Here is a 27,622-nt window from a genome sequence, read left to right on the forward strand (position 1 = left end):
TAAAATTCAGTGTGATGTCCTGTACAGTGACACAAGTGTGATCCAGAGATATAGCATCCATGGTTGTTACCGTTTCATACCAAGTGTCATTGAACTGTAAAATATTGTACTGCGGTGATACTCGAGTATATCATCCGAAGGACTATTTGCATAATTCAACCCTCTCATACCTCATTCCAGTTGACGGGTGGATGGATACATCTTTGGTAACGGGCCTGAAATGTCACATTGGGAGGGCGAGGATGATGCCAACGCAATGGTGACACTTATGGTGAATATTTGAATCATCCTATGAAAAGAATCCGGCCTGAAATCAACGACTGTATAAAGAATTTAACCTGTCAGTAGCTGAATTGACAATATCCATCTTAAACGTCGCCTGGTTATCGTACAGAATGGTAATGAATATTGGCTTAGAAAGCGGTTTAGTATATAACGCAATAGAACAAGAGCTAAAGATATAGAGATTCTGAACCCAATTCGAAGATACAGATTCCTCACACATCTGTCTCTGGGTTGAGAAGACCCAGAGAACACTTGTAACGAATCCCCAAATCGGCCAATACCGCAACAACGTTCAATCGGTCAGAACACCTGAAGATGGTATACGGTGTGAAGATTTATTAACAGTGCGCATGACGCGAGATGTTCAATTGGGCGTTAGATCGATGCATTTCGGGCATGTTTGGTGCAGTAACCATGCACACCAGCAAGAGCGGAAATATATTTAAAAATGACATCAGCTGTCGCCCACCTCTGCCTCTCGCATTATACTGCTATAACCCGGATGCCAACGCAATTTTACGCGATTCTCAATTACAATGAAACTATCACGTTCTCTATTATAGTCGCGATATCGACTTTCAAATGTGATGTTAGAATATAGGAAGCGACTTTGTGACAGCGGTAAACGTGATTATAGAGAAATGCATTCTAAACTCTGAAACTCTGAAACTCTGAATCTTTTTGCCGTGTTCATTATCATTTCATCAGCGATTGATAATATCGGTAATTCTCTATATCGATATGTATAGGCCTACACATTTCCTCGCACAGTCATTTGAAATGCGTTTGAAATTTGGAGATTTCCCAAAATGGAAGTTTCGCGAACCATCTGTAATTTATATGAGGGGATATTATAACTCTAATACACCGACAAATAGTATGTTGATGATGAATGTTTGATTCCTTATTTTATGCCAAGAACGACAGAGTTCATAGTCCTAAAAGACGGGCTCTATTAGATGTCCCTGGGATTCTTATATCCGACGCCGTTGGGCCATAAAATCTAAATAATGGCAGATCATTTTGTTCGCAATTGCAAATTAGATTTTAAGAACCAATTCGTGGTGGACTTTCGCAGCAGCATATATTACATTACAGGAAGATACGATTTGAGCAATTATTACACTACTTCATTGTGCTGTCTGTTTTATTCCATTACCAGAAAGAAAATTACCAATATCTAAAACCTCTCCCGTGTGCAGCACATGGGACAATATGAAATAATGTGACCTCGATACCGTGTAGAGGTAAATGTGACCTAGATATACGGATAGGGATACAGAATATTCATTGGGGACTTGAAGCAACATACTTAGTTGGGAACAGGGATTGTGCGAATCTCTCAAATGCTCTCGTTTGTGTGATCATGAGCATCAAGAAGTGGTTCTCTGTGAACACGAACGTCTGTCGTCACAAAGTTATAATCTCAAACTCTACTTTCCCCTGCTTAAGGTAGTGCATGTGTACGTGTTTCCAAAGCGCAGTAACATCAGATTGTAATTGTTGAATTCGAAAAAATGATGGTTTCACTATATTGAGACTGTAGCGTGTGCAACAGTGGTTCTGATCCTTTTTCTTACCGCGTATACCACATCGAGGTTCTATGATTTTGTTGCGTTCCAAAAAATTAAAGAAAAACTCAACTGTACAGCAAAGGTATACTGGTATATGATGGTCCCAAATTTAATGCTATCATATACGCTGTGTTGCATCGTTAACTACATGACCATTATTTCCGAATTCCCGAGCACTTTGAAATGCGGATCACTATGCCATTCTGAAAGTGGAGGACTCGGCCAACCATGTTCCAGCATTATAGCATCAATTTGAAACAAGATTCAGTCCCGATCAATAACCTATCAAAGACCTGACATAGATATCTGCCGTTTCTTAGCTTGACAGAGGATTGTAGAGAAAGACATTTAGATGGGTGATCGTATGAAGATTGTGCAACTTCAAAATCAATGCTATCGGTAATGTCTTCTGCTTGCGAAGATTTAGATGAGCTCTTTGTATGTTCACTTTGCTACTTCATGCTGCAGTACGCGGTTTCTAACAGTCTTCTGTCTTCTACTTGCGAAGATTTAGATGAGCTCTTTGTATGTTCACTTTGCTACTTCATGCTGCAGTACGCGGTTTCTAACAGTCAGTCTTTTTCTTGTTGCGCGAGTTCAACTGACAACTCTTCATCTCAGTCCCACTCGTTCCTAACCTGGGACCCCCTGATAATGGTAAAATACTGTGTCTACATATTTTTTTATCTTCTGATTGGAGTCTGATTACTCGAACTGTTGTAGCGTTAGGTCAAAAAAATTGTCGAAATTGTTTCGAAGTCTAAATTTTTTGCCAACTGCATTTCGTTTGCATCGTAAATGTTTGCACTGTCGGTGAGCTTATCATACGACATTTTACAGCTTTTAGCCTACTTTATAGGCCTACCGTTGTAGACGGCACATTATCAGCTTATTGTGAATCCTGAACGGCCAAATGAAACAAATCGGTTGACATGGTGTTATACTAAACGTACCGCAATATCCTAACTGAAGCAAAACTGCGTGGGCTTTGGTTCTTACATCAAGAAGGGCATGATCATGATGAAAAATTGTGATGTAGAGGCAACATTGTCAGAATGTTGTTGTCAGAACACGGTATGTCACCAGCAGTGTACGCACAACTTATGTGTTGCCAGCCAACAACTGCTGCTGTAGAACGTTCTGTCTCCTTTCTTGGCAAGCTACTTAGTAAAGACAGACACTGCCTACCCGAGAATGTAGGAAAGTGTCTTTCGTTATACAACAAATCTCAATTATTTCTACCATAATGCGTGACGTAATTACTGGAATTCTTCATACGTCCAGAGTTCGTTGAAATAAAGTTTTTTTCATGTAAATATTTGTCGGTGTCCAAGTCAAATAAGTTATTTCAGGCCATACTATACTTCATAAGGACAGACAGTTCCAACCAGAAATAAAGATAAGTAAGCCAGTACAATTCTAACATTATGTGGGAAAACACCTAATTTGCATACATAAGGTCAAAATTTGGTTGAAATCAAGTTTTTTAAGGTAAAAAATGTTAAAATTGTGATTTCTTTAGGTCAAACTCTTCTCTTTTTAGGTAAAAAATCGCCCTGTTCATAACTAAACGGGTTTTCAGAGTGCCTGATCGAAAAAATGACCTTATTGTTAGTTAATTCACCAGCGATCAGAGTTAGATGAATATGTTTTCCGTATAATATGTCCTCGTTTTTAGATCCGTAAATATTGGGGGGTGAAAATCAGTATCGAGCTTGATAACGGGATGATTATTCGAAAAAGGTTGGGAACCACTGGGTTAGAACAATTATTTCCGGTGAGTGTATGAATAATGAATATTCCTGGAATACTCTAACAATTTTGAGAGTGATAATATTTAGAACAGGATATTGATTCACCAGATTCTTCCTGCTGATCGACCATTACTATATGAGAGTAGTAGTGGTAGTGGTAGCATAGGCTACTACTGTATTTTCCCGCTATACACTTGTCACGCAATCCGTAGTCATGCATCCGTCACCTCAATCTAAAGCAGAGGTTCTTAACCTGGGGGCGCGGGAGGCTCTCAGGAGGGGCGCGAGAAATTTTTGTCAATTTTGTCAATGTCTGTATAAATTGTGACTAAACATGTGTTTCACAACCATTCTGAAGATACGATTATTGAAGATTAAACCTAATTCGTATTCTAGAAAGCTTGACAAACTCAAACTCCAGCAGCCGCGCTCAATGGAGTATTGGCTGACTTCAACTTCATTTGAGCAAACTTTTTATATTATTTGAAGATTTAGAGAAATTCCTACGTGCAAGTCATTCATTACTTTATAGTTTTGGCAGTGGCCTAAATCTCTGCGTGCTAGGTAGCTGTTGTTGATAGCTGGCGAACTGCACTGCCTAAGACAGACTTACATGCAATATAGGTTGCCCGGTTTCGCTCTCAATTTGGCTATAAATCAACACAATTTAATTCATTTCCAAAACTGATCAAATTTAGAATGGCAGGACAGAACGACGCCGTGCTCTCTGTAGTCACTACCAGCATCAGGATTAGTCTCAGTGCAACCTACCTTGAAATTGATTGATGTCCTTTTCAATGTTTTTTTGTTATTTTCAAACAAGTTTGGGGAAGCTTGTCACCAATGTTAAAAACTAAACAACTGCAATGCGGATTCAAAATTGGCGTAAGATATACCTTATGTATACTATTATATCAGGGGTGGGCAGCCCGTGCGGCCGCATGCGGTCGTAGAAGGGAATTTGTGCGGCCGTCTACGGCTAATTCAATTAGTGTGTGTTGGCAGCCGTAGACATGCAAATTACAATTACGAATTCACTTCCGAATTTTCGAGAGATTTTATTTAATCTTGAAATTTTCTTCGCGCTCCGCGCAATTCCACAAGACTTCATTTTTCGATTTTAATGCAGTGGCGTCCTTAATTGGAGCAGGAATGGGAATCCTCAAGAAATAACAATTCATTCGCGGTTCTAAAAAATTTTCGCGCACGGCGCGACAATATGCACTCCCCGCAACTATTCATAACATTGCCACTCGCGATTTTGGTGCGTACAATAGGCCGTTGTGAAAAGTAGAATAGTCCGGAGTTCACTGGAAATGGATATGGACATTTTACCATAGGTATTTTGCGTCCAGATCGTCCATAGCGGCTATGCCCTGGAATGCGACCTTAGGCTACACAAGTAATCGAAATGCGGCCATGATTAGCAGGAAGGTTGCCCACCTCTGTATTAGATGATGTGCTCTTTTTGACATGACGATAAATGAAAGGGGGGTCAGGGGGCGTGATTCTTTTGACCATCGCCAAGAGGGGCGCGTGTCAAAAAAGGTTGAGAACCGCTGCTCTAAAGAGAATGTCGACGGCCCCAGAGAGGTCAAAGAAATGGATAACTTATACCGGGCGGTAAATTTGAGATAGACTGTCCAAAGTATACGCCTACATGACATATGTATTCCACCTACCGAGCAGGAGTATCCGTTAGTCGGCATTCTCAAAAACCAGTCTTATGTAAAATGGCAATCGCGCACAATGCACAACTGTAGAAGTGCTCGTTCTTCTCCTTGCTGCATATCTTGAGGCCACTTTGGTTACAACTTCAGCTCTTCGGTCGCACGGCCGCCGTTCGAGTGAGTTAGATGTTCCTATAGCTGTGCTGACCTTTTAGTTTGCGTATAAAACAGCAAACCTAAATCTCCGGCGGGCCTTTATGCGAATACTTCAGCGGACTCATTTCAGTTTACAGTTCACACGACTATATGTCATCTCTAGTCTACATTCGGGATGAAACAAGTGCGCGCTGCAAAGCATTGGAAGCCCTAACCTATTTTCAGGCACCCAAAACCAACCAGCCCATTCAATCCACACCCGATACCGGTGCGATACTGCTTGTTGTCTTACCGTCGGTGATAGACGAATCGCAAAGCCAGATTGGGCGAGTTCCATTTTATAAGCTGCAACACCGTTGTTGGTTCTTCCTTTATAACAAAACGTGAAGAGGCTGTATTAATATCTAGCCTGTATTATTAACGAGCATGTCCATTGTCCAGCTCCAGTGTCCACATTCAAATCGAAATACAAGCAATTTCTACTGAATCAATACTAGTCATCCCTCTAGATTACCAGACCCAATCTGACGTATCGACCTCGCCCATTGACACAAGCAGCATTCATTTTTGTCGCTTCTTTTTATGCTATCCTTTCTTTGTACAGCTGTACAAGTGTACATGCCTCTTATTTACATGCTGTAGGCCAATGTGGGTATCTGATTGAAGACTACTCCAAGACCTTTCTTGATCTTCCTATCTTTTCATTATATCGCAACCCTGTGGGTGCTGATTTGATTAAAAAAATATTAAAATGATGAAGTTGATGATGATGATGATGATGATGATATACGCACTCTATGGGCTGCCGCTGTCGTGGGTATGGTCATTCCTTATTTGCCGAGATGCTGTTAAGTTGTACGTCTTGCTAATATTAAAGTAGTATTGGACTCGGCGTTCTGCGTTCCTGGTCATTGCATAGGGTCTAAGTCAGGGGTGTCCAACCTGCGGCCGCAAAGGGAAATTTGTGCGGCCGTGGACACATAATTCAATTAGTATGCGTGGGCGGCCGTCGACATGCGATTTGAATTTAACGAATGGACTCCCGATTTGTTGAAAGATTTTAATTAATCTTGATATTTTATTCGCGCTGCACTGACTTCAATTTTCGATTTTAATATAGTATCGCCCGTTGCAATCAGAGCCCCACAATACAGATGTGAACAGCAGAAGAAAATGATGCCCCTCATAGGGAAATGCCAACTCGGAATTGTGTGCTCTTCGATATACCGACAATCCCGATTGGAGGTCAAGGAATAACAGCAAGTAACAAAATGACCAATAACAATTGGCCCACCCGAAGATGCATCATAATTTATAACTTGCCCTAAATTTTCGAAAACCCCCCTTGCATCAACTTTATACCGGTGAATCTGATCACATGTGCTGAGAAAGGGTAAATTTTTGATAGTAATATCTAAAACTACTAATAATAATGACGAAATTCATTAGGAATCAGAAATATTTTTCGCGTTCGCGCGACTATAAGCAGTACTTAACATTACCAGTGACCACTCGAGATTTCGGTGTGTAAAGTAAGCCATATATCGTTAAATAGATTAGTCAAGAGTTTTTCGGAAATGGACATAGACACTTTAACATGGGTATTTGGCGTCCAGCTCGTTCATTACGACTATGCCCTGGAATGCGGCTGTACGCTACATGAGTAGTCGAAATGCGGCCGTGAATGGCAAAACGTCATTGACAGTCTACTTTAATATTTTTTTTGAAGCATGGCCGAAAGACTGTGCTCGCCAGATCGATTGAGCATCGATACAGAGGATTCCAGGGCACTAACGGTGTTTCGCCACTGGAAGCGACAGCTCACTGAACATTTCACGGAACTTGAGGAGCGTCGCAAGGAGAATGACCCTCCTGTGAACAAGCTCAGAGTTTTGATCCGTGCCGTGAGCTCCGAAGTCCACAGTTATATTGCCGATGCTACAACGTTCGACGCCTCCATGAAGTCGCTGTGGGAAAGGTTCGAGAAGACTATCAACACTGTCTATGCAAGACACTTGTTGGTGAGTCGGCATCAGAATATGGGGAATCGATCGCGGCGTTTCATCACACGCCCGTGGAACTCGCTCGCAACTGCGAGTTTACTGCGGTTTCTGCGACAGAGCACCGAAATGAAGTTCAGCGCGATGCATTCGTGAATGGACTGATTAAATATACCGTTTATACAGCAGCGCCGGTTAGGGAAGAATGATCTGAAGATTGATCCGGCGCTAGAATTAACACAGATATTGGATCAAGCCTCAAAGTATTCGGCTGATGTGTCTGCTAACAGCAATCTAGCGATGGTGAGAAATCCTGATTACTCGGGTTCTACCGTCACTGAGTCGCAATCTTCACAAAGCACTTCTGGTCGCGATTCTAATGGCGATAATATCGCTGCAGTTCGTAGAAGAAAGCATCAGAAGCGCAAGAAAAGAAATGTCAGAATAACAGGGTGCGCAAGCACGACGGAAAAGGCTGCCCCGCGTAAAAGGCTCGTTATCGTAACTGTGGGCATGAAGGATATTACGCAAAAGTATGGGGGCGCCCCGACATGCCCAGGTAAGACTGCCGTACCCATCTATGTTAAGAGGAGAAAGCTGAAATCCCCGTTCGACACTGGGGCTGCTATCAACTTCATTGACGCACGGCGAGCGCGGAAGTTGGGACTCCAGTGGAGAGGAGGATCGTTGTCGGTTGATATTGCAATAAAGAACACCTCGGCAGAAATCTTGGGTGTCGTGTGGACAGATTTCACTTGTTGTGGTCGACGCTACCGAAGCATCAAGTTCGCAGTAGTGAATAACCTTTGTGCTGAAGTTATCATCGACATACATTGATGGAAGAACATCGCTCCATAATATTTCCGATGGGGGGATCTTCCAACACTGAATATAAAGAGTTTGCAGATATGGACGATGAGTGGCTTGGTGATGATAATCGAGGAAAAGCTATTCCCACCACCAACCCTACTGTCTCTGTTGCAGCTGCCAACGGTCTTGAAGAATCCAGGATCATTTTAATTCATGACTCCGGATATAGTCCCCCTATTGCTACGCGCTCGCGAAACTACAGCGAGGATGACAAGTCGTTGATTGATGCGGAGATCAGGATGCTCGAATCGGGTACAATTGAACATAGTCGTTCACCGGGGGAGAGCTAAACTTGTTGTAGTGAAGAGTAACCGTCAAAAGAGGTTGGCTGTGGACTATACTCTGCTAAGGTAACTCGTTTCACGTATCCAGACGCGTATCCGTTACCTCGTATCGAAGATCTCGTCAACAAAGTTGCCCTAGACAAGTGGTATAATAGCAGCATCGATCTGAAAGAGGCATACCACCAACTGAAAATTCGTGATGACGAAAAGGTTTACACTGCATTTGAAGCGAACGGGAAACTCTATCAGTTCTGGCGCGTTCCTTTTGGAGTAACCAATGGCGTGGCTGCGTTTCAGCGGGGGATGAGTAAATTCGTCGAAAATATTATCTTGAAGAAAGTCCACGCATATCTGGATGACTTAACAGTTACTGGGGCGACGGGAGACGAACACTATTGAAACTTACAAACACTGCTAGATGCAGCGGCCGAGGTAGGAATGCATATCAACGAAGAGAAGAGATAGTTCGCTTAAACTAGTTTGAATATCCTTGGTTACGAGATCTCAATAGAAAATTAGGTCCTGATCGAGAGCGAATGAAACCTTTGATCGAAATGAAGGAACAGACAACACCAAAAGAGTTGGCAAGAATCAAAGGTTTGATTGGTTACTATGCTTGCTGGATACCTGATTTCTCCACTCGTATCCGTCCCTTGAACGAGTGTGAGCTGCCTCTGATATCGCTAAAGCTAGTGTCTGTGCGATCCGCGATGATTTGCCGTTCCATATTGAAACCGATGCATCAGATGTGGGGATAGCCGGCGTTTTGGCTCCCGGTGGCCGCCCTGTTGCATTAATGGCGAGAACACTAAGCAAACACGAGCGGAACTTCGCTGACAAGAAGCTCTAGCTATTATCGAAGCGATCCAGAAATGGGAGCACTTCTTGAAGGGTCGTCACTTCACATTGACTACTGATCGAACGTCCGTATCGTTCATTTTCGACAAGACAGGCTGAACAATGTTCCCGGTGCATTGTCTAGACATGTCGCAGCAGGCATTTCAACTATGCAACTCCAAGAAATTCATGACGCCCTAGGTCATGGTATGGCTCGACTGGGTCATTTTGTTCGAAATAGAAACCTTCCTTACACCACTGAAGAAGTCGAGGCTTTTTGTACAAACGGCAGGGTCTGTGCAAAGCTGAAGCCAAGGTTCCTCAAAAAAATTCCTATTCCATTGGTATAGGCGTCGAAACCCTGGGAACGGTTGTCCATAGATTTTGACAGTAAAAGGTCAGTTTCCTCATGTTCTTATATTTGTTGATGAATATAGCAGATTCCCGTTTGCATTCACGTGTAGAACGAGCACATCTGATGCCGTAATTGAATGCCTCGAGGATCTCATCAGTTAATTTGGGTTTCCAGAATTTGTTCACGGCGATCGGGGATTGTGTTTCACTAGTAAAGAAAAGGAGAAATTCCTGACCGAAAGAGGCATTGCATTCAATAACCCAACGCCGTATCATCCACAAGGTAATAGCCAATGCGAACGCATCAGACTGTGTGGAGAACTGCTAAATTACTCCTGAGTTCTCGAGACTTGCCTGAGAACAAGTAGGCTGATGTTTTGAGTCGAGCATTGCATTCTATTAAATCCCTTTTGTGTACAGTACATCGACTAACGCGACGCCGCACGAGCTGTTTTTATCTTTTGGCAGACGCTCTTTGTTTTGGGCGAAGCTTGCCCGAGTGGTTGTAGGGTTTAAGTCGGGACAGTATACATTAATAATAGCGAGACGCAAAACTCAACAGCATCTCGGCAGATAAGGAATGTCCATACCCAACGCAGCGGGTGCAATATAAAGCAGCGTAATAATTACATAAACAATCATTAGTAACACCACATGTAGTTCGTAAAATTCCAAGCATATAAATGCCTAAATATTGTGACATAATTATGATACTGGCATCTAACCATTAAGATAAATCGAATACTTGCGTTATCAGCTTGTCTGTCTTGGATTAAAGTGACGTCCTGGTTTTTTAGTTATATAATCTCATGATCGTTTCTACCCACATCACATAATTTTGGGAGGTAACGTGAATTTTCGCTAGCAACTAGGAAACTTTGTCACATCCAAGTTGAGCGGTGAACCAATTCTAATTCGGCATATCCACGACGTCTGCGAACAGATCGTACAGCGAATGACACGTTGTCGACTGTGCATAACAACTTCAGCTAACCTTCCAGACCAAATTTCAAAACTTCAGAATGTAAGTTATTGATGATCCCACTCAATTCCGAAAATGTTCTGACGCTGTAGACCCGCTCGGGAGAAGTGGTATTGCCCGTGGCGATGATCTGAATTCATCAACATAATTCGATGCGAGCCGCGTGAACGCTAAACGTATGCTATAACATTCACACCAGATTAAGTTTGCGGGTATAAAAAAACTAGACATTCACGAAGCCACGATCATTAATTTCAACATAAGTCTTAACGAAAATCAAAATAAGTAGGTGAGCACTGCGTAATGTGGTTATAGAACATAGGCTTATATACCCAGAAATTCAACTCTACATTACGAAGACAACATACACCGAAAATAGTAGTAGAGTACTGTACTATCCCATGCAGTCCAAAGTATATGCGATGCGATATGCGATGCGATTACCAACTATCAACAGTCTTGAGTGAATAATATATGTCAGCATCCAATTCAATCGAACCAATTTGTTGAATCACAACAACCCATAAATGTTACTCTGCAACAAGATCTGCTTGTGGTGATGCAGGTGTCTCTATATATAATAGTTTTATGTCGCGTGATAGAGTGTTGTACCGCAGAGTTTAATAGGAGCCATAGCCTCTATTAATGTCACCTGTAGTTCACTGAGGATGAATTGCCCAACGCCAATCGCGAACGTAATGATGCCCTGCGACCGTACGTACTCCGCAGTGGCTCTCAATCGGTCACTGTCGGCAGCTCTATGTCAAATGAAACAAATGATTATCTTCCCATTATCACCATCACCAAAGAAGGCGAGGGACTGTACGGCTCTGACGATGAAGATTCGCGCCGGCTCGAATATTTGCCGTCTATAGAGTAGACTTTCGCCTGAATGGACGGTAATGTCGACCAAACTACGAGGATCCCTATATCCAAGAAGAGATAACGACCCAAAACTAATTTCTGTATGTTGGTTCATATCTATATCATCAATATTTTTATTATAACAATACGACAACAAACAACTAGAAATAGACCTCATCACTCTGTAATAACGATTTCGGGGATGATAATTATGAAAAGAATTTTTAAGTTCGAAGTAACACAATTACACAATATATTGTGTTTTGAAATTATTTTTATTTAAGAAGCATGTGACCAATCTTTATTAAACCAGTTCAGCGACTCCTTCCCAATCCCCTAATACTATTTAAATTTCAGTATTTTCCTGATCTAGGCCTATTAGAAAGATCGTAACACATAACGATAGAAATATCCTAATACTACAGCGCAGGCCGCCGGCCAATTAAATGCATAACGTATACATGAAGCCTACCTTCCGTCGGTCAAGAGAATCATAACCCGTGTTGTATCTGTGTCGCTCCATCTTGGCGAGGCTTTGAAGTCCCGCAGTGTTTTATTCAGGGCATGGGCAGTGTAAGTTGTATGGCCCTGCAGTTTTATTCTTGAAATAGCAGTCTATATGAAAAGCAATTAGATTTAGCTACCAGAGACGATCTGTTAAATGGAGCGTTCCCACCAATAGTTCATCTTTCGTCTTATATTGCCCCATCTTGATTTCTGTTTTCATATATTGTTGTCTATCAAAACTAAACGATAACAGAACACAGACAATAATGAGTGTAAGAACACATACAAGAACGCATATCTTAAGGCATGCGGGCAAGAAGAATCAAAATGAATACGACATGTATTGCCGAGCTGAGTTGGACACTGCGTCACTTTAATTATTACACTGCATTGAATAGGTCCAACGTGTTCATTAACGAATTTATCGTTATATAATAGGATTGTTGATGCAAAATTTACTTTTAAATTATGTATTAGTTGCTAATGAATACCCCTGATGCCAGTGACGCGTGACGTGACAACAGAAAATATTTGTCTTCATTTCAATATGAATACAATTTCCAATCATAAAATCTTGTCGACGCTCCAGCTCCAGTACCTATGAAGTATCCCGTAACGAAATGTAAATGTACCTTTAATTATCGGAGTTTACTCAAGGTGGATATGTCTGGTTCCCGAATACTTGCTTGATGTCACGTCTTTTAAACATCTACTTCCATTTCTCGAAGCAAGCCATTTATTTTTTACGGTATGATTTGTGCGGTGCATAAAATACTTTTTGTATATGTTCGAATCGCTTTTATGAATGATAACTGTCGTAGAAACTAGGCGAAAAAATCTAGCAATCACGGTAACTGTATGTAGTTACGAAATTTGTACTATTTTGTAGTAGCGAGGATGCATATTGCAGCTTCGATTGGCTACTTTTCAAAAGTACTTTTAATAATTTTGACATGTCGCGCAAATCGCAACTTCTTGTATTTGGGTAGAGATTCACGGTATGACATATTCTGTTCGGGCAGCAGCGCTAACTATTTTCGCCACCTCTACTCTTACCTAAAGCCACTGTACCAGTGTGAGTATTGGATCACGCCCATTTCCACCGTCCCGTCATCTTCGTAAAATTGACTCGCCATTCTCGCAGTCCAACTTTTTACGATACTAAATTCACTACCGACCGAACCTGATCCGTCCAATACGAATATGATGTCCATGTTATGGGATGCGCATTCTTAATACCAATATAGACGCTGTCAAAACACCGTCACTGATGCAACACAAACAAAATTTGGAATTCATCATCTGTGACCGACCAATAAAGAGTGCTTGCTTCTATACTTAAAAGGTGGTTTAGGGAAAACCACTTTTCCTAAATTCGACCACTTTCGACTACTTGAGTACCAACTATACTTTGACGACCTCTGGCATTGACGTGGTCTTAATGAGAAGGTCAATGGAAAGATAATATTTATATAACAGTCAAGACACATTTACTTAAGGTGGTGACCAATTTCAAAAGGCATTTCGGCCCCTTCCTAATATCTTTTCACTGTATAGCAGTGTTATGGATGGTGTTTTGAAATGGTGAAATTATTGCCACGCTGATACCGATAAATCTATCTACGATACAAAACCACCAGGAACAAGCTGAAAAACGTAGACTTCGGACAAAGTCACGAGCATTCGGCCAAATCAATTTATTGACTTGTGATGCAAAAGAGCGACGCTGTTGTGAGCACCATAACATGCTTTTATTAATGAACATCGATCATAAAAGCAAGCAGCAGGCCGCGTTGCATCTCCAACCGTGTCGCCTCAAGCATATGCTTACCTGATTTTGGTTGATCTCTGAAATCCATCCAAGTCAATCCATTGTCTATACTTTCGTAACAGAAGCCGGGAATCGTTCGTGAATCGGTGCATGCGCGGGCTTTCGTAGGGGAACATGCCTTTAACAGACAAAACCGAGATCAATATAACGATCTTTCTCCACAAAATGATGAAAATACTGGATGGTGAGACAGTCATATCTCCAGAACTCCTTGTTTACGCAAACCGTATGGACCATATTGTTGCGCGTTGTAGGACACCACCGTACGTTCGGGTTTAAGTCCGCTATATTGGATATATATTTGCGATATACGCTTGGTTCAAATTGATGTAAAGATCAATGCAACAGCACATCGTACTGCATAATCTACAATTTGTATGGTATGTCAACATTTCTGGGCGAGTTAAAATTGTTGTTGTGTATTGCTCTCCATCAGTTCAATCTAACGCGATTTCGTGGAATAAATGTACATTGTACAATGTACATCTGTACAACTTACCATAATATTATTTACCATGCTGTCGAGTGACATTCCGAACGAATCGCCAGGTCCTACGTCGGGTACCTTCAATGCCGTGCAGGAGTTGGGCCTGTCGTCGAAATGAACGAGGCAGCTTTGAATTCCACCTTCAGCTGCACCAAGACAATTATAACTCGTTCGATAAAGTCGGCCTACATATTGTATGGTTGTTTTGACCTACCATCAGCTGGTTGGCCACTATTGTTGTATTTAGCCACCTCGGGTTGTGAAGTATTGGATAATTTCGGTGCTGAGATATATATCTTGGAGCTGAATGGAAAGATATTTCAAATGTTGTATTTAGTTAGTAAGATAACTCAAGAAGTGACTTAGCAATTGCAACTTGTATAGCTAGTTCCGAAGTTTTTACCTTGCACATGTACAGTTTCGCATCAAACGTGCTTTCACAATGGATTTTAACCGGTGGTCAAAACTGCTACTTGGGAAAGATGAGAAGTAGTTTCATTATTAAATTCTAGCAAAGCATATTCCACTCCAAGATTGTATAATTGAATGCCAGCAGAAGCGAACGTCAGTAAATACGTACATTAAATTAGGCGTATGGAAATAACGGTCTATTTGTGACGTACGTAAGGCACTCGCGAACGGCAAATAAAAACACACTTAACGACAACAGGGACGTGCCATATGTAGCCAACATGACACTACGCTGTGAAAGTCGTTAGACCATGAGCCCTATGCAGTGGATAATTCTGGTTTAACACCATTTTGCTTAGGTGCTAATTCTTTACATGCTTGAGTAGCCAAACATATGATGTGCAAGCCGCCTCCATTTGCGTGAACTTAGGCCTACTTCAAGGGTGGAGGCTGCTCCACATAAATTAAATCTAGAAATACCTTGAATTGCTGGGAAAAGGTCTGATTTGGTCGTTGTCACGCATTGAACGTCGGGTATGTCTACTTTCAAAGAGGTCACCAGTTCAAGCCTTACAGCTAGAGTTGTGTAGGCCTGTTACGCGTTATATGCGCCCAGAACAATAAGTTCCTAAAGGTTCCGGGAACTTAGAAATCGCGGTATCGTATTAAGATCTTTGAATGTTGAGGCACCAAAGTCAATAATATGTGAGAGTCAGATATCTGTGAATAGTATTACAATCTCACTCAACGACAACAATGTCGGTAAAGGCAATCCCCCATACCTTAGTAATGTATCCTTCAACATTTTCAGTTGGTATCCGTAATATGATGACACCGTGGAAAACGCGTTCATCGGGTGTAGCTTTATCACAGGAGGAGATACTGTTTTGATCTCTCCCTGCATATGACCGACATTAAAGCATAGTGAAGGGTGTCCAAATTGTGAGACACAGAAACATAGAAAAATATGTCTACGCAGGGACACCACCCGTTTGCTCATCTGTCAATTGTGTGAGAAACACATCCGGGATTAAGTACCAATCCGACAGACCTAAGCCGAGGGTATCTCACTCTATATAGAACTTCATTCGATACGGAAGCTGTGATATACCGTATACGTCTCGCAGTTACATTGCCTAGCAGTGGTTCAAAACCTTGTTTTATTAATGGAACCCTACGTTAATTGATCACTGGTATCTACAACTTTCCGCCTTCCACGCTAGGCGCTTGCCAAGCTTATCGTCCAAGCACCTCAATGGTACAGTCCAAAAGAAACCCTTCCGCCCTAACCTCGTCGCGGGTGATAGTCTATCGTTACTGATGAGATGCATTGAACATACACCGTCGGAAGAAGAGATAATTATAATATTAGTATCAGTATATACTGGGTAAATGATGAGTAAAGCGGAAAATGGATATCATAATCGATGCGATCCTTCCTGCCCAGAGAGATTTACGTAGCGAAGGGCCACCATCCTGCTGAAGCACGCTTGCCAAAACGCGACAATCGACTAATTGTTTTTGTTAACAATGCCGTTGATATTTGCCGCCAAACCGATGACGAAGAGACGAAATTAACACCTTCAACCGATGAATAATTACCCTAATGATGCTACTAGACATGTCTAACTATGAGTAGCGAATTATAGTTTCATGATCATACTAATAGACGGACATGCATTTAATACATTTATGAAATACATATCTTGATTTCTTCAACATCCTTAGCCCATTTAATCCGATAGCATTAAATATTAGACTGTAGAATACATCATCGATGCTTATACGTTGAAAACGTATAAATTGCAACGTCACTGATATCGCTTACTAAGGCTTGACAGGAGCTTCGTCACATTCCCCGGTTAAGAATCTCTTCCCTGCGTGATGACAACCGGCAAGACCAGTCGATTAATAGAGATGAGTGTAATGATCAGAGAAATGATAAGACTCACAACCAAGTCAGTGCAGTGCGCCTTGAAGAAAACACGGTGTTTCAACGGTCCGAGGAGTGAAAATCCCATGCGTACGGTCTGACATCAATAATATAATCGGCAGCGATTGCGGTAGATTTCCTTAACAGGATCTCGTAAGGGGATGGTGAACTCATGCATCAGACTATCTTTCAATGTTTCGTAACAGTCGTTGTGCTTGAGTTCGGCAAAATCAAACGAAAAAAATGAGCTCGTTGCCGTCCAAGCACCGCAGACCATGGAAGTACTTTGTCGCAGGGTCGGCAACTCCGTAAGCGGGAAACCGAGGTCACAAAAATATCGCATGTCATTCCATGACACGTTAACTAAGGTCCGCTGACTCTGTATTAATGAACTTAAGACTCATATCTCCTGTGGCTAGCTATTCGAAACAACTAAAAATCACGGCGATACATACAGCACGGTTCGTAAATGTCGACTATGTAAAACAGCTTGTAAAACAAAAAGGTATGGTAACATGATTCGTGGAGGCAATCAAACAGCAGTACACGCTAAAATGGTTAATATTATGACTAATAACTCGGAATAAAAATACATCACAGGCCTTATACTACTAGTGTCATAATTTTGCAAAGATTCTAGAGATAAAATGTGATAAAATGTCGACAGCCGTAAATTAGGCTATGGTGCGACGTTTAAAGAGAACACAAAAATCAACAATATCACGTAGAGAGCGAGTGTCATATTAGCGATCTATATAAAACAGCTCAGCATTCAAACTTGCGAGCGAAGGTTAGCTTACACATGGGTTAAGATTAGGGGTCAGGTTAACTCGTGTGGCGATTAGGGTTGGACTTATAGGTTAGGTTGAGCTAGGGGATAAGCGCTGGTGCTATCGAGTTGAGGTTAGGGTCAGGTGAGCGTGTGTTACTGTTCGGTGTAAGCATAGGGTTAGCTTTGGGTTATTTTGAATGACTCTCAATCATATAGCATATTTTGAACGAGAGCTGTTAAGTCTCCGAATTGAACGTTCAATATACAAGTCGTTCCAATGGAAATATGCAGCAGTTCATACGAAATTGTTAGTTACTCTGTGGCCCCTCACAATCGCTACGCGATCCTTAGTTTGAAGAGCGTCCTGTCCCGTGCGACCCCATCTGTTCGAAGAACTGCATATACATGCATGGTGATCAAGTGGATGGTCGCTGAAAGACGTGCAAAAATATTACGACTAGGAATCTATATTGTTACAAGTTAGATGCCACTTACTGGTATATCCTCGGCGTCTTCTCTCAGAGAGAGAGTTGGAGTTGATATTCTTTTTTGCCTGCTCCATCAAGAGATGCTTTGACGACGGATATGCGACACCTCCTTTATAGTAAGGTCATCTAGTCTGCACCTCTGTTTTTTCTCCTTCATGCTATCTGCCTAGCAGTTTTTGAGTCTTTGGTCTGACCCGTCCGGGGATCAAACCCACGACTTACCGATCTAGACGCCGGACGCATCACCATTACACTACCTTGCTCGGAAGCGATTTGGCGGGGGAAGCTACATAAATATTTTCCGCGCACGGGCTACCGATCCCACAGTTACGTTTCATACGCGCGAATCATTCAACACTGTCACACTGGCCATTACACACTGTTGCATTCACACCGTATATGTCGCGAGATCCTTACCGTCGCCGAGAGCTGAATTGAAAATCCGGATTGGGCATGTTCCATTTTATAAGCGGAGTCTTCTTTCTTGACGCGGCCTATTACATACGAGAGGGTGTATGAAACGGGTTTGCGTGACCAGTGCAGAGGTCTAGTCAATGGCGTAGTAGCATATACTGCCGGCATTGACTTTCGCTGAAAATACCGCCCAATTTTTAATAGGCGCAGAGCCACAGCCGCAAAGTGGCTCCTACGCCACTAGGTCTAGGCAGAATCGGTTGGAGTCGATTCGGGTTAGGTATGGCAAAATATTTCGTGCTCATACTGGCGGAATAGAACTCGATTAAACCAACGAAATGAAAATCCTACTAGCTGTCGGGATGAAGCCGATATCGTATAACAGGCTACAATATCAGTCTTAAGACTGGAACTCAAATTTCGTGGCTTATGCCATATTCCACAACTTATACGAACTATAAACTATCCACAAATTTCCAGTTTATGGATAGTTCAATAAAATGTATGCCCATTATGCTCATACTGCTGTGAAACATTAAATAGAGAATCGCAGTCCAACCTCAACAATTTGTGGTTCTGTGACCACGCGAGGTTACGATTGTTACGAGAGCACGCGTGATTGTATAATTTTGAGTATTCACATTTGCAAGTTTCAAGCATCATATCTCCATGGAATCGTAAGAAAGTCCGAAGAAAGTTCGATTTTTAGGTTTGCAAGAGTTTTGAGGGGCAGTAAGGCGACTAAATTTATACATGTATACATGAGGTATTTGGGTCGCCAATACCTGTTCGCAAAGCTACATCTAAAATCTATTCCATTTTGAAAAGTCAATTTGGAAAAAAGTCTTGCCCCAACAATCTTCATCCCGACAAATCAAAGAACTCGTATCGATAAATATTAGCAACAAAAGCAGCGTATATCTATACCTTCTAGAGCAACATTTAGAACTTCAGACCGTAAGCTATTAATGATCCCACTCAGTTCAGAAAATTTCGCAACGCTGTAGACTCTTTCGGATGAGGAGGTGTTTCCAGTTGCGATGACCTAAAAGTTTTGTAAATAATTTACGCTAATGCCTATAATAGGTATATCATCTCGTGACAATCCTCTCTAAGTAATCTTAGGGCAATGGTTGCCAAAGTACGGGCCGGTACAAACGCATGTGTCGCGAAGGGTATAAATTTGAGTAACAGTCCTTTCAGAACATATATTAGACGAATTTCTTGAAAACAAACATTCAAAAAAATACTTCGAGCGTTGAGCGATCTCTTGTCTAGATACTCTGTACATTTCCAAATGCACCATGTTGGGTACAAATTAGGGCGGAGCATGGATCGGAGCCGGATTGGATATCTAGCAGGATTTAATCATTTTTGGCCGAAACCGGATCAGTACTTTTTCCGATGCGGCCGGAGTCGGATCGGAGCCGGATCAGTACGTTTTACCAAGAATATGCCAGCGTCACCGTCTTCCGCTATGGAATCAATAGTTAAAGTGAAATGTTCGTGGAAATAAACCACATACTAAGTCCAAGTTGGCATGATTACTTCAGATAAAGGTTGGGCTTGATCTTTGAGTTTTTAATTTCCTGTTTCAATCAATATTCAATACCATCCTGTAACTATTATTTGAGTATTTTTGGATCGTATCACGGTCATTTCGAGAATCCGGTCTATAGGAGTCGAACCAGAGCTTTAAAAATAGGATCGGAGTAGGATCAGAGAATTTGTCGATCCGCTCCGCAAATTAATAAGTGTCACGCGTCGGCAAGTCGTTACGACAATGGGGCCTGATCATAAAAACTTTAACCACACGCATATTACACAAGTCGGTTTTACGATGGATGTGCATGTAAGACTTGACAATTGGTTTCTCTAGAAAAACTTTAGTTTACTCTGGATAAACTCCCGACATCACAGTTACTTTTGCCAATTTGCCTGTCATCGGTTACCGAGACAGCACGTATATGATGCCTCAGAACATAAAACACATAAAATACGGATCAGAATCATGTCCACCTTTCGCATGCAAGGTCGCTCAATGTTGTTCAATGTATGATTTTGTAGAATCATGGAACGAGAAAATTTTTCAACATCAATCACCCTGAATCAATGACTAATTTTGTGGTGAATCATATTTTATTCAACAGGTAGTCTGCACTGTCCCTATATCATTAATGTCCTTGAAAACATAGCATACTATAGTATGTAATTATGTGGACGTATGAGGCTTGGGTCGCGAGACGTCAATAAAGCTAAAATTTGAGATGCGTTGTGTACAGTTAGGAAACCTTTGACATTACGGTAGTAGATCAACACTCCGTTTAATTGCCAGTCTTCTGCTTTTTCGAAATTCCTACTTTCAAGCTCACCCGTAGCTGACTCGTAACACAGTATCCATAATAAACTGCGCTTCACTGCACTATACGGCAGCATTTACAAGAATCCAAACATCATGCAACAGGCACGTTAGAATTGCGTTATTTACACTCAACTTATCAATTTGCTCTCACCCGCAGTTCGGTGAGATTGTAATCTCCCACTCCAATAGCGAATGTAACGATGCCGTTTGACCTAACGTAGTGGGCGGTTGTTTCGAGTTCATCGTTGTCAGTCGCCCTATACGCAAAGAAAGCACGTCACTAGTTTCAGAGTTGTTTTAGCTTTTGGCAAATGTTTGCCTGCAATAAAACTCTTGCATGTTGCGAGTCTATAGTTTCGTAATATCACATATCACTCCATCGTATTTTATTATTTGTTTACAGCACTGTCTACTCATATGTTGCATTCGGAAAATACGACTGTCTGCTGGAATATATGTGTGATTCGATTATTTTTGATTTCCACTATATCGTTACGTTTTTATTTCGCCGACAGTTGCCGAGCACCTATCCACATTCAAGTCAAAATGCAAGCATTCCAACATGCATTCCAACGTTCCAGTGTTCTAACAAACACTTTACTGAATGAATATACGAGTCTGCGCCCGAGATTGCCGGGCAATGATCTCGCATATCTATTCACCAACCGACACATGCCTCCTCCGGCACGAACAAGAGCGAATGCAACCAAGAATTCCGCGCTGGTTCAGACGAATATTTTGGAATAGTAACTGACAATTTGCGATCCAACTTGATACACGTCAGAATTCAGGTATCCGTTGCAGTGTATATATGTAGCTCAGAATAAGCTTACCTTCCATCGGTTAGAAGAATCATAATCCGTTTAGTCTGTCGATTGTGCCACCTAGGAGAGGCTTGGAACTCTAACATTGTCTTATTCATAGCATGTGCGGTGTACGTAGTATATCCGTGAAGTGTAATGTCGGAGATGGCATTCTATAAAATCAGGAATTCGTTTATCGAGTAATTGGAACTTATCGATCCAATTATATTACCGAAAGCTCTTGCTTCGTCTTATATTCTCCGACCTTGATTTCTGTCGTCATGTACGTTTGCCAAGCCCAGCTGCGCAATAAATGTCGCACTCTAAGTAAGTCTATAACCAGATCCACACACCCACACGAAAGCGTGGTAAAGCTCACACGAGACCGGGTTTGTTACTAAACGAAATTTAGAATGGAAATATACCTATTATATAAATGGTATTGTGAATGTATGAATACAGATTTGATTGAAATAATTCGTATGGGGTACATCACAATGCACAATGCACATGCACAATCGCATACGAATAGCATATTTTATTCGAGTTATTGAGAGACTTGTTTTCGGATACTGGAGATATACGCCCCCGGCCCCAATAGTACGATTTTATCGAGTAGAATTATACTTTTGAAGTCTTGAAACCCTCCCAGCATCTCAAACCTGCAGTATGTTATGGAAGTGACATATCTGTAAAATAGTGATTCAGCCACAGCATTCTATTGGGTTCTTGAAGTAATCCAAACAGCTATGACGTCATAACGAATAGTACTTGAATACTCGACACGAAGCCTAGTACACAGCCTAGTCAGCCTAGTTATGATGTTGCAGCGACCTTATGCCATTTTAGCGTTTGATTAAATGCATCATATACTCCAACTCAGGATTTCCTTACTCCGTTATATTTGGAAACCAGTGTGAGAACTGAATCACGCCAATTTGTGCAGTCCCGTTCTCAACATCAAATTCGTTCGCCATGCTAGAGGTCCAGCTTTTCACGGTGTGGAAGTTTCCTTTGACCGTTCCGGAACCGTCCAATACGAATATAATGTCCATGAAACGAATCGGACACTCTTAACAGAAATCTTTCTATTGTTATCGTAAAGCCAACAGGAACCAGAATTGAAATTTTCCGGTATAAATTCAAGTACATGCGACTTCAAGAAAATCAAAAAAAAAAACTGTAGTGTTCCAAGCAGGACAGAAATCTTCAGATAAATATGCGGCTTGCAATGTTTGTCAGTTCCAACGCTCTGTCTTTTCAGATGCAAATATCTCATCGGTCATCAGGATTGTTTACAATAATTAGGAGACCGATAAAACGCCCCTACAGATACTATGTATATTATATGCGGGATAATCGTCTTTCAACCCATACGGCCCGCGGCCAAGGTGCAATGCCGAATAAGTATGCTTGATTTTCCAGCACATTTGTATAGGAAGTTACATTTACTACTTGATACATCCAAGAACTAATCCCTCAAGACAGCACACACGGAACGTGTTCATATGCCGCATTATAATCGTCTGGTCGCAATGTTGCGTTTGCACTCTAATCACCATCAGTGTCTTTCAAAACGTCATCGGCGGATTAGAACTGAGAACCATGCACTGTTTGAGTCGGGATATCTAGAAGTTCAAGATATCCCTGGTTTGAGTGCATGGTTTATAACTGTATTCAATCGACCAATCATTGTATATTACATTGCACATCAAGGTTGTTGCAGGAATAACGCCCTAATGAGTATCATTAGTCGGTGCTTATGCCGCAAAAATATATGAAGTCATAATCCAATTCCTAATGATCCTCTATTTTATATATTATATATTTTCGTATAGCGCTGGTCTGGATTAGGGTTCGAGCTACATATAATAGTTCCTTCTTCAACGTTGTGCTATCAAACAAAAATTATTATCAGCGTACCTGGTTTCGGTTGATCACGGAACTCCCTCCAAGTTCTCCCGCTGTCCGTACTTTCGTAGCAGAAACCGGGGGTCGAAACTGTCTCGATGCAATTGTCAACTTTTGCTGGAGAACACGCCTTAGTGTCGGAAAACAGGAGTATATTAGGACGCAACTAATACTCAGAACTCTTCCTCAGAACGATCACCAATATCTAAGCAGTACCCATCGTATACACTGATTCATGATATACATACACGTGATCAGTACATACTGCATATGCATATCATGAGTGAATGGCTTTCTAAAATGCCGGGTGTCAATATCGCAAGGCGTTCGATAGTTGGTGTTTGATTTGTTCATTACGGCGATCGATATCTACACGTAGATTGCGAAAACCATTCGGAAGATACAGTGACAATAGGGACTATAGGTTCATTGGGGTTTGGCGGCAGTGTCGACATTGTCTCTCTCTATTTTTTGATCTGCGTTAAATAGTGAGCACCATTCTTGTCTATAGTATATATGTGAATTTGAACACGCGAATTAAAACGACAATTGTGCACTCCTCGATAAATAAATTGTCCATCCTATGTCCCGAGGAGTAGATAGATTTTGCATATACTACCTACCATCATTTCATTCCCTTTGCTATCAGCGGACAATCCGAATGAATCACCAGCTTCCACGCCGGGGACTTTCAATATCGAACACGATTCAGGCTGCTCAGGCATGTGGTCAAAGTGAATAAGGCAACTCTCGATTCCGCCTTGAGATAAATTATATAGAGAATACTTTACGTGATTTTGGAAATATAGATTTCATGATTGATACCTTCTGGTACCTCGTAACTTTCACTGTAATTTGCTTGCAGATTGGGTACTGTCGTATTAGAGATTTTGGGCGCTGACACCAATATCCTGTAAAAGCGTATATGCTATAAAGCAGGGGTTCTCAACCTGGGGGGCGCGCCCCCCTTGGGGGGGGCGTGTAACATCTGAGGGGGGGGGGCGTGAAGAAGCGGTCACCTGAAAAAATTTTTCGCGCTCGGCGCGATTTACCTCCAATGCAGGGGTGTTTCTCTCTATATAGACCCAATTTCATATTTTTTATTCTCTCATCAATATTCATAACCAAGCACACCATCAAACAATCTGTTGCGGTTGCTAGCATCCCAGTTGGATTTTGTGATATAACGATAAGGGGGGCGCGAAATTATTCACTATCAAAAAGGGGGGCGTGTCAAAAAAAGGTTGAGAACCACTGCTATAAAGGCTACTAGCTAATTTTACTACGACCGGTAGTCTATGACGTGAACCTGAACAGCACCCTGCTATTTGGCAAAGTCTGGAGGGGCGCGGAATTTCCAACAGTTACAGAAAACGCTTGTTTTCCTGGGATACCGGAATGGCGAAAGAAAAGGATATTAGTATAATCTCTACATGGGCGGTCGCTTTATAGTCATCCGCTTAGTAATAACTTTCAACTACCGTTCCGCGCGCCAACGGTTAATACTCGAAGTTGGTTTAGTGACTCAGCCTGTGCGCAAACAGTACGAGTAGAAGGAAGTTACCATAGCCAAGTATTTTTATAAACATTAAAACAATAATTGTCTTATTACCGACCCACACATGTGGCTAATCACCACCCGACGCCAGCTATAGACAGGGTATAAATTAGGGATGATGTGAACGTGAGATTTACGTTCGCGTTCTGTGTGTGAACCTCAGAAATTTAGAAGTTCACGTTGACAAACGAACATTGGTAGGTTCTGGACTGTAAACCTTTTTCATATATTACAATTTTCGCTTCATTATAACATCTTTGGGTGAAATATATTGCATTTCAACTGTGGGTCACTATATGCATGGCGCTGACAGCATAAAAAATCATCACTTAAATGAGCATGCACTTTGACAATTTCATAAACTTTACTTGCTTTGTTACAAAAGTTTGGACTCTCTGCTGTGAGCTTGACCCGCAATCACACAACACCAATAGCGAAATACACTACACGTATAGGTTGTCAGCGAACGAGGCATATTCAACCAATCAATGATGTTAATACTGTTGGCTGATGTAACAAAAAATCTAGCAGGCGCCAGGCGTACGGGGTCAATCTTGATTTCATATTTTTGTTGTATCATAAAAACCAAATACGTACGATTGGGGTGTTGGCTACTGCTGTATAACTTGGTAATGGGGTAATATCGGTAGCAAGTATAGAAACCCGTTTACACTCTGCTCAATATCAACGTAGCAATACTCAGACGCCGAATATATTTTCATGTCTGGCCTAGACCGTTGAGGCGTAAGTCCTCGTCGAAATTGTTGGCAAATCGACGGAAAACATTGATTTTATGGGATTATTATATCATTTGATTGAACCAGTTTCTACATTTAGCGACGTTTATAACGTGGATATGTACTTTAGCTTTATGCCATGATGTGGCCTGAGTCGTCGCTAGATGTCGTGTTCACTGTTCATTCTTTTAGGGCTGTAGTCTATCACTTCAGTAAGATATGGGGTTGAAATTGACGAAATGACGTCATGAGGTTCACGTTGGCGTTCTCACAGAACCTTTCAAACAGGTTCGCGTTCATACGAACCTGAACCTTTCAGAGGTTCACATTATCCCTAGTAAATGATATCATTCTTCATATCGCTTCGCGGATTACCCATATACCTCGGAGGCATCTCTGTCGAAATCCTCAAGTTGTATCCGTAGAAAGAAGGCGCAATAGAATCGGGAAGTACGTTCCCCGCGATTGACTTTATTGTAGGAGAGGTTAACGTTTTAAACGTGTGGCGCTTGTATCCGATGTTGAAGCATAGTGCTACGTGTCCATAGTGTAGAATACAGATATGCAGAAGTAGAATACTACGCATAAACGCCATTCGATTGTTTAGCGGACGATTTTCATGTTTCCTAATCATCTGCTACTGAAAACAATGAGCATACGATAGGTGTCGATGCATATATTACATAATAAGATATGATCTCGTGTTTGAAATATTCCAAAAATCGATTCAAGCTCGTGCGATCCAAGTCGAAGGACTATGTGCATCGGATACATTTTTCTGTTGGTACTAAGCAAATGCCTCAGACCTGTTGGCAGGTATTCATCTCGCATATACATTTCTTATGTTTGCCAACCTTCATATTGTGAACTATTTCCTCTATGTAGTGACGAAAGGATAATACATCACTCCGATGAACACGAAAACACTGTATAAATACTTATCACAAAGCACGCAAAGTCAAAATTCGTTATGCCCAACACCGCTTTCCGAAACTGAATGTGTTGATCTCGGGCGTTGTTGATCTAGTCTGCGTAGTTATTGCATCACTGTAAAAATGCATCTTCAGTTGAGGTGATGAGCATAGTTTCGACGCCGCTACCGGATGCGTAAAGAGTTAAAACAGAAAAGTCATGCCATGACCGAAGCGATACTTCCTTCACTGATAGGCTACATCTAAAACCTTATGGCGGGACTGCATCGTGTCGTGTGGACAAATGCTTGCCCCATGCTGTTATTTCATTTCACTGATTCCAAATAATGTTATCGAAATCTCCAAAACTCATTGCATCGTATCATATCGTGGAATAAGGATAGCACATGCTGGATGTCCATGATTTGTACTACTACTATGATTTGCTTGGGCGAGTGCTTGTCAGTACCAAATTTTGGAATCAACTCAATAATCTAATCACATATCACCAGTACCGTAACACGCTGTGCGGTGGTTCTCAACCGGCGTGAACCGATTACCGTGAACCGATTAGGAGCTTATTTTATATGTTTAAAACCCGGTGTCGCTGTGGTTCGTGATTGGAGAGACACTCTCAACTCATGAATCTGCGTGATAACATACTATTCGTCAAGGGGCGCCGGAATAAGGTCGGCATCAACAATGATGCGACACAATAGACAGTGAATTGTTATGCTGGTCCATGATTATCCGGAAACACGGCGATTTTCGTAACGCACTGCGATTGTGGAAGCTTAGGCCGCCTATGACTCAGAGGTGGTCAACGTCAAGAAGCTACTCAAGCAGAAGTAGAAGTAGCAACTAGAA

General features: G+C 41.6%; 2 protein-coding genes across 3 annotated transcripts; both read right to left on the reverse strand.

The window, feature by feature from the left end:
- Positions 1-3: 3 nt before the first annotated feature.
- LOC145458245 (integrin alpha-X-like) lies at positions 4-15,929 on the reverse strand. 2 transcript variants are annotated; one of them, XM_080336574.1, is made up of 12 exons: positions 15,649-15,929; positions 14,670-14,758; positions 14,468-14,601; positions 13,969-14,086; positions 13,194-13,368; positions 12,307-12,376; positions 12,103-12,245; positions 11,419-11,524; positions 10,779-10,896; positions 5,732-5,808; positions 171-320; positions 4-94 (listed from the first exon to the last, which is right to left on the reverse strand). In XM_080336574.1, the coding sequence occupies exons 1-11, from the start codon at positions 15,864-15,866 to the stop codon at positions 285-287; spliced, it is 1,284 nt and encodes a 427-aa protein (XP_080192700.1). In that variant the 5' UTR covers positions 15,867-15,929; the 3' UTR covers positions 4-94; positions 171-284. The 2 variants fall into 2 exon arrangements, with proteins under 2 accessions (XP_080192700.1, XP_080192699.1); XM_080336573.1 differs by lacking the exons at positions 4-94; positions 171-320 and having other exon boundaries at positions 5,181-5,808.
- Positions 15,930-18,147: 2,218 nt separating this feature from the next.
- On the reverse strand, positions 18,148-27,106 carry LOC145458247 (integrin alpha-1-like). The gene is made up of 11 exons (XM_080336576.1): positions 26,228-27,106; positions 24,375-24,460; positions 24,173-24,309; positions 23,562-23,679; positions 22,533-22,710; positions 21,871-21,940; positions 21,669-21,811; positions 20,987-21,092; positions 19,401-19,518; positions 18,271-18,553; positions 18,148-18,196 (listed from the first exon to the last, which is right to left on the reverse strand). The coding sequence occupies exons 1-10, from the start codon at positions 26,476-26,478 to the stop codon at positions 18,432-18,434; spliced, it is 1,329 nt and encodes a 442-aa protein (XP_080192702.1). The 5' UTR covers positions 26,479-27,106; the 3' UTR covers positions 18,148-18,196; positions 18,271-18,431.
- Positions 27,107-27,622: the final 516 nt, after the last annotated feature.

Source organism: Botryllus schlosseri, chromosome 16, assembly GCF_051294905.1.
Source record: "Botryllus schlosseri isolate E-star chromosome 16, Bs_hap1, whole genome shotgun sequence".
NCBI lineage: Eukaryota > Metazoa > Chordata > Ascidiacea > Stolidobranchia > Styelidae > Botryllus > Botryllus schlosseri.

Coding starts and splice junctions, on each gene's coding strand:
- LOC145458245 (XM_080336573.1), bottom strand. CDS start 15,866: ATGAGCAAACGGGTGGTGTCCCTGCGTAGACATATTTTTCTATGTTTC. Junction 14,602..14,669: donor TAGTGGCCAACCAGCTGATG/GTAGGTCAAAAC, acceptor GTCTTGGTGCAG/CTGAAGGTGGAATTCAAAGC. Junction 14,087..14,467: donor GCATGGTAAATAATATTATG/GTAAGTTGTACA, acceptor TGTCTGTTAAAG/GCATGTTCCCCTACGAAAGC.
- LOC145458247 (XM_080336576.1), bottom strand. CDS start 26,478: ATGATTAGGAAACATGAAAATCGTCCGCTAAACAATCGAATGGCGTTT. Junction 23,680..24,172: donor GCAAAGGGAATGAAATGATG/GTAGGTAGTATA, acceptor TCCGACACTAAG/GCGTGTTCTCCAGCAAAAGT. Junction 18,554..19,400: donor TCTAAATGTTGCTCTAGAAG/GTATAGATATAC, acceptor CGTATGTAATAG/GCCGCGTCAAGAAAGAAGAC.